Source organism: Falco peregrinus, chromosome 8 (genome assembly GCF_023634155.1).
Source record: "Falco peregrinus isolate bFalPer1 chromosome 8, bFalPer1.pri, whole genome shotgun sequence".
Lineage (NCBI taxonomy): Eukaryota > Metazoa > Chordata > Aves > Falconiformes > Falconidae > Falco > Falco peregrinus.
This window is the reverse complement of record NC_073728.1, coordinates 33070965-33078536: the sequence shown is the minus strand read 5'-3', so window position 1 is coordinate 33078536 and position 7572 is coordinate 33070965. Positions and strand designations below refer to the sequence as shown.

At 46.6% G+C, this 7572-nt stretch overlaps 2 protein-coding genes across 3 annotated transcripts in view; one reads left to right on the top strand and one right to left on the bottom strand.

Annotated features, from left to right (window-relative positions):
- Nucleotides 1–839: 839 nt before the first annotated feature.
- Nucleotides 840–7426, bottom strand: LOC106112250 (translation initiation factor IF-2-like). Its single transcript, XM_055812122.1, has 4 exons — nucleotides 7402–7426; nucleotides 5838–6314; nucleotides 5411–5496; nucleotides 840–1328 (listed from the first exon to the last, which is right to left on the bottom strand). Exons 1-4 carry the CDS (start codon nucleotides 7424–7426, stop codon nucleotides 1290–1292), a joined length of 627 nt encoding a protein of 208 aa, XP_055668097.1. The 3' UTR covers nucleotides 840–1289.
- The window catches only part of ZNF148 (zinc finger protein 148), a 36692-nt gene continuing 35250 nt past the window's right edge, over nucleotides 6131–7572 (top strand). The window contains exon 1 of one of the 2 annotated variants that reach the window (XM_055811369.1): nucleotides 6131–6287. The gene's annotated coding sequence lies outside the window, so the exon portion shown is untranslated. The remainder of the gene's footprint in view (nucleotides 6288–7572) is intronic. The other variant, XM_055811368.1, reaches the window with a different exon arrangement.

The following is a 7572-nucleotide window of genomic DNA, read 5'->3' as shown; positions in this document are numbered from 1 at the left end:
GCTTTCCTATTGGCTCAAATAATGTATGGAAATGTACCGTTTAGCATCATGGCTTGATCCTTGTTGCCCTGGGAATGTACAACCTCTTGGGCTTTGTTGTTTTAAGCAGGATCCATGTCATCTCCAAAAGACTATTTTTTTAATTATTTTTTATTACTATTTTTAGTTTTCTTGTTTTAACTCTGAACTTTTGGTTAATAAGTATTGATCTCCCATCATTATCACTACATCACAGTCTGGTATGCTATCTGCTCTTCCAGTTTTGAGTCTTGCTTTTAGTCAGGTAAATGTTAGACTCGTGAAGAGGTGTGAATCTGAGTTTAAAGTACAATAGCTGCTTTGTATGAACTCTCAGTGAGTGTCAGGTGGTGTGATGCAGCCTAAATCACTTTAATGTAAACTAAGAGTGCTGACACAAAGTAGATATTGAAGTAGCTGGTTACTCTGCACTGAGTAACCTCCCCATATGGACAAGCCTTTACCTAATTGTTCAGCTAATGCTATCTTTCTGATTAGATCCACTGTAATACTTCAAACAAAAGAACTCAGCTGCAGTGGGACGCCTGGGAAAGATCAAGATGAATAAAGGTATGACATTAAATTGCATTAGTTAAAGCCCACCAAATCCCTGTGTGGATGCTTTCTTTTTTACAGATAAAATATCCCTAGCTTCCTTTATATTTTATTCTAAAAAGCTTAATACTAACATGTTCATGCTGGGGTTTAAGGCCCTCTTACTTTCCCATCTGTAGTTAATTCAACTTAAATGTCTTAGGTAGACATCCAATCTAAGTTAAGAGTAGATGGCTTTCTGCTCTGCTTATAACTTGTGTTTTAAGGCAAAGAAATTGGTTCTCTAAATTCTGTCTCATTGTTTGATTTGACAATTTGTTAGGCAAAGTACGACATTATCATCATTTTTGTTGCTTTTTCTGCCTATTAGATGTCTCAGCATGAGACATTAAACATCCTCTTTTCTTTTTATCTGGAGATTTATAATGCTGACTTTACAGGAATGCCATGTGGGACCAAGTCAAACATATTACAGGTATCTCAGTGTCTTGTGTCTATGCAAAACCATCTTGACTGACACTGACTTGCTATCTTTCCTTTTTTCAGACAGGTATGTATCTCATCAAATCATTACTTTTGATTTTCTCTGGGATTTTTATGATGTCTTCAGCTCAAGTTTTAAGGCATTTCAAGCTGCTGTATTATTGTAAAATAAATGAATGAGTCGAATCAGGTGTGTCTGTGGCATTAGAAACTAATCTGTTATGAAGACTTTTTCAGGGCTCAGGTGGAACAGTGTTCTTCTTTGAACAGCTCTGGGAACAGAAAAGATTTCAGGAATTAAGGAAAAGAGCCAGGTGACTTGCATGCACCCTCTCCTTCTGACCAGTATTTTCCATAATTAATTACTTTTGTTTACAAGCATCAGATGCACAGGTATTTTGAGGCATACCATATCATCACAGGACAAGCATACTGTACAACTGTGTGACTGATGGCATTATGATTGATTCTGGATCTTCTAGCAATATAGAGCAACACAAACTCAGTTGAGTCAGGTTTATGTGGGATCATGAATTGAAAGCCTGCTATAAAAAAATAATTAAAACACAAATTTGATCAGGGATGCTGAAGTGAAGAGGAGCAATTTACAGACAATGTGAGTGGATGCTCAGACAATGGACTCATTTAATTTTCTGCATTGAATGTTTGTGTTAGTTAAAGCCCTGGTGAAATATTTGAATTGAAAAAATGGGTGGAAGGAGATTTTCTGTATTACAATAGCAATCATTCCCTGATTGCACCCACTGTTGAAATGTCAGGCATTCATCTAGGCATTCCTGAAGCATCATTCATTGTATCAGTGGCACATATTAGTATTATCCAGGGCTACAGTGACCTTAGTAGATGAAGGAAGGAGGGGAGGGGAAGAGAGAAATTGAAGAAGGCATTTAGTTTTCTGATTGAGTACCTGATAGCTCCATTTAATTCAATGGGATCGTTGCATTTGTGAAGTTAGACGTGCTTGGCTCTGTTGCTGAACAGGGAATGAGACATAAATCTGCAATGAGAACCAAGCTGTGTTTATCTCCACTTCTGTGGCGACAAGCCATTTACAATAAACCAGTTTATATTCTCCATCCTGGGTTTAGTCCTAATGATGATTACTGCTCCTTTATGCAGTTATGATTTGGTACTTGTTTTTGTCAAAGGGTTTCCAGGCAAAATTGCAGGTCATGCCCAGTGTGTAGACTGGTGAGACACAGACACTAAAGCTTAAACTAACTTTCATATTAAAAGAATAACTCAAGCGGGTGGGGGAGAACACATCTGTTATCTCTGAAAGTCAAGTTACTCTCATCCTCTACCAAAGTTATTAATATTAATTGCTTGATGATTCCATAAGCACAGAAAAGGCTGGTTTAACATTTTTTGGGGAAGATGAACTGTGTATTTCCACATCCTAACACCCCATGCTTTCTTTTAGGTTTACCTTGGTTTTGAACTTTGTTTGTAAACAACTTTTTTGAAAAAGATTTTTCAGGCAGCATTCTCCATATATAAACCACGGACATAAACTCTTCACTGATAATCTTAAGTCTGTTTCTTTTGAGACTTAGCATGGTTATAAAATACTCAGTAAAAAAACTGATTGTTGACATGCAGATTGCTTTCCACATTTCCTTTGGCCTGATCCTGTAACTACGTACAGACACACATAGTTCAGCAGTTGGTTTTGGGTTTTTTTGTTTGTTTGTTTTACAGGAGAAAAGTCAATCTTGTGTGTTTCAAGGAACCAGACTATGAACTGGTAGTTGCAACATCTGCACAGGGAATGGGAGAAGATGGACACATTGTATACTTGTTTTACATGAGGAAGGACAGAAAAGCAGCAAGGAAACTTCACCTGGGGCAGAGTCAGTAGGACAGGCCACATCACTAAACTTTGTACACCACTCCAAAAGGCACAGATAAAAGGTTGTGTGGGTATGTGGAATTGGGGAGGGAAAAAGCTACAGCTGTTGTTTTACCTGTCTGTGGGCTAAATGATAGAGCAGTATTTTCAAACAACAAAAAAAATACTTCTTGAAAAACTGGAAGGGATTTAAAAAGAGTTATAAGCATAAAGCAAGACCTGAAAAAGACAGTTAAAAATTCTGATACATGGTCCTTAAACCCAATGGCTAAAACTAATGATTAGAAGCTCAGGCTAGTTTAATTCAAACAAATATGAAGGCATAACATTAAGAATTAAGCTAAGTGCCCATCTTTAAAACCTACATAACCGGTGGACTTCCCTCTCAAATTCCCAGACTGGATCTTCCTGGATCAACTCCAGCTTCACTAGAAGTTACTGGTTTGATGCATAGATTTCTGAATTAAATCCTTCAGTTTGTCAGGCAGGAGGTCAAATGAGATGGTTCTGCTTGTTCTACACAGTTATTTCGGAAGCCACTTCCTGTTTGAGACCTTTTAAAACACACATATACTCTCCAATGATTCCCAAAAGCCACTCTTTTTAATATCTAGCCTGCTTGTGCTTCCTCTTTTTCTTGGTTTCTAGATTTATACAGAAAAGGGAAGAGAAAAAAAGGGGGCAGCGAGGAGGAGGGAATGCCTTTCATTTTCCATTATTTATCCCTCCTAAAAAAAAAACCCTGAAACGTACTGTGTTCCACACTGCACACAAAATGCCTTTTAGAGGGTTTCTCATGGGTGGGCAACTTCTGGAATTCAGAAGGGAGAGGGAAGACTACATTAAAGACTATTATTTTTTTCCCTAGGGGAAAAACAGAATTTGTCTGCTATTTACAGAGCAGCATAAAAAAAACAAACGGTCCTTTAGGCTTCTCAAGCTACTGGCTTTACATATTTATTTTCTATTTTGTTATGTCCAAATACTAATGTTAATAAACAACACAATATTAAATGTGTGTCAAACCACTAAAATAAACAACATCAGTGCCACAACTGTGTGAATTGTAAGGAGCTACCATAATTTGAAAATACAGGTGGCAGTGAAGCAAAGGTGCAAGGTCTGACTTGTCCCTTCACTACCCCTGCCTTGGTGGGGGAGACTTCCAGATGAACAAAGCACTGGAAGTTTCTCACTGAACTTGACAATTTGTAGGTGCTCAGTTCCTCTTAAAACAACAACAGAAAACTCCACCCTAACCCAAACTGATGTTTGAAAATTGGAGCTTGTCTTGATTAAGGTCATAGAAGAATCGCAGCACAGTAATGAACAGAAGCCAAATATGCTGAGTCTTACTTCTTTGCATTAAATGCAAGACTGTGTTTCTTCTTCATGTTACACTGTTAATTGCCAAACAAATTTTTTGAAAAGCAGGTTCCAATTGATGTGTCCTTGGAGAAAGACTTGTGCTCACCCTGCAGAAAGCTTTAAATCCTCAGTGTATTTTAAATTAAGGTTTTAGTGGCTGAGCTTCCTGACTCAGACTTAATGAAATTCGAAAATTTTTTTTTTCTGACAGGTAAAAATGAATAGAGTCACCAAATTAATTGTCTTTGAAGAAGGAAAAAAAAATCAAAGCTGCATAAATGTACAACTTCCCTCAATTTCTAAAACTCTGTTTTTGGAAATTAAAAAGTTTCCCATTTTATTCAGCAAGCAGCTAAATGACACTTCTTGTCTTTATATAAAATTGTAGGTGACTGCATGAAATGTTACCATGTTTTATTAACTCCTTCCGCCGTTCATACAGATTGAGTACTCGACACAATTATTTTGAAATATATGGATTGCATGAAGTCAGGGCAGACGTTCAGACTGGGTCCTAATGTCACTAATATTTTCTGCTTAATGCAATTTATTACGCTGTAACTGGATGGCACAATCCATGACCTGCATAAGGATGCAGAACTTCATTAAGGCATCTCGTTAAAGGAACTAGAAACCCTACATGAAGCTGACTCACCAGGCAGATGCATCTTACTTCTAACAGGACCAGAATGAAGGGCCTAAGCGTTGTCACAGAGACAGGGTGATCCTGTAGGACAACCTGGGAATAACTAAGCTTGCAGCAAAAAGCTTGGGGCTGCTGCTGACGGAATGACTCACAAAGCTAAGCCCGATGAAACTGGTGAATTTTACCCAACAGAGCTTATGCTGATTTTGGCTTCAATCTAGCAGAGTGCTTAAGCACATTCTTAATTATAAGCAAGTGGCATAAAGCAATTAAGTTAAAGTGTTTAAGTGTGTTGCTGGGCTAAAAACATTATTTAGAGAAATGTGGAGAAGTTGGTAACCCCTAAAAGAGATGAAGTGGAGAAATGCAAGAGCAAGACACAGCCGAAGTTGTAAAGGCGCAGATGGTTTGGGTGGAGAGAGGTTCCAAGGAAGGTTTAAGCCGGTTTGGCTCTCCAAAGCACTTACTGCGTTGGGGTCACGGAGAACACCATGGTCATGGAGATTATGGCGCAGAAAACTCATCTCGGGGCTTCCTGAGGGATTTGGAGGCCCTGGAGGTCCCGCAGCCACCACCTGGGTAAGCACCGGGGGCCTGGGGCCTCCCGCGGCCTCCGGCCCCGCCCGCGCCCCCCGCAGGCCCTGGCCTCACCCGGGAGAAGCGGGGTGCGTCAGGAGACGGAGCCCGGCTCAGCGGGGGCCCTGGGGGTCCTCCAGCCCCCTCCCGGCCCCCGACCGCGGCCCCCGCTCATCCCAGAGCTCCTACTGCAAACGAAGCCACCGGGGCGGGGGCACCGCCAGCCTCGTCCCCTCGCCCGAGGCCTGCACAACCCGGGCGGCCGGAGGGCCTTTCCCGCCCTCCCGCACCTCAGGGCCGGCGCGGGGCAGCGCTCACCCGGGCCCGCCCGGCGGGGCTTCCCACGGCCGCGTCGGCCTCCTGAGCCGGGCATCACCCGGGCCGCCGGCGGGAGACGTGGCGCGGCCCGGCCCCGCTCGCCCCTCTCTTCCCCGCTTCGCCGCGCCGCCGGCCCGCCGCGCCCGGGCGCCCGCCGGTCCTCCGGGCGTGTTTCCCATGCTGCACCGCGGCGCGGCGGCGCTCTGGCCGGGCTGTCGCTGTCACCGCCAGGAGGAGGCTGAGGGTAGGCGCCGCTCGCCCCGCCAGAGCAGGAAGGAGCCGCCGCCGCCGCCGCCAACTTCCCCTCGGCCTCCCCTCCCCCGCCGCCGCCGCTTCCCCTCCCCCGCGCCCCGCCGCCGCCCCGCCATGCCCGGGGCCGCGGCACGGGCACGCTGAGCCGCCGCGCCCCGGCCCGGCCTGGCCCGCCTTCTCTTCGTAGCTCTGCGGCCGGTAAGTACCGGCGGGCGGGAGCGGGAACTGGCCGGGTCCGGCCCGGCCCGCCCGCCCGCCGCAGCGGCGGCGGGAGGTGCGCGGCGGGAGGGAGGGAGGAGGAGAGGGAAGGCAAGGCAGGGGGAGGGGGGGGGCAGCGGCTCGGCGCGGCGGGGCCCGGCCTGGCGCGGCGCGTCCCGCCCGCATGGGCCGCGCTTGGCCCCGCCGGCGGAGAGGCCGGCGAGCGGGGGATGAGGCGAGAGGTGGCGGGGCCCTCCTCCCGCGCTGCTCGCCGCGGGGGGGCCGCCGGGAGCTCTCTGCCGCTCTCCCGGCCGGCGGCGGGGCTTCCCCGGCGGGGCCGGCGGGCCGGCAGCCCGGGGTCGCGGCAGGGCCAAGCAGGCCTTGGCGGGGCGGCGGGGATGGGGCCGCGCTGCCCGCGGGCCGGCTGACGGACGGACAGACAAAGGGCCGGGGGAGCGGCGGGCGGACGGGCCGGCACTGTGTGCCGCCGGCCCTGGCCCCCCGGGCGGCCGTATCCTCCCGCTGCCCGCGCTCCATTGTTCTGGTGTAAGATAGCTGAAGCGTGCCGACTTGTGAAAATTTATTTCGTTGAATTTTATTCTTCGAACAACCTCCTCCGAGTCTCCTCTCAGCTGCTCGGAGGAAGCTTTTGCACGGGAGCTCTCTGCAGCGTCGGGAGCTGCTAACAAGTGCCAGGCTGGAAGTGCTTGGGAGGGCAGGGGGGACCAGTAGGAGTTGAGGAGAAATTAGTTGAGGTTTAAACACTTTCACTCTTCATCGTCTTTCCTCTCCCAGTTCCTGCCAAACCTCAGCTGGGATGAGTGCAGCAATGTCTGTACTAAGCCGGCTCATGAAAAGGGAACACACTTGTGTTACAAACGTAAATCATCTCTCCGATCACTTGGTTTTTGTAAACTGTTCAGAGCAGCTGCGAGGGCTTTTGCACAACGATAAAAACAAGTAGATATGTGGAATCGAGTGATCACAGCTTTAGTCTTGCTTTGAAAGTCTACTTAGAGCATCACCCCTCTCTCTCTCTCTCTCTCTCTCTCTCTCTCTGTGTGTACACGTGACATTGTGGTCCAGGAAGTTTTAGATGGGAGAGGTGTCTTACTTCTGATGAGCAGCATCTTTGCCATTGGTACAAGACCGATGACAGAGGGCTATGGTTTTTCTGTTGAGTAGGATCTCAGTTGCTTTGTTTATTTGCTTTACTTATATACAGGTTTCAATAATACTTTACAAGCTTGCTAAAGATATGTACCCGGGCTTGTCATGCTTGAAC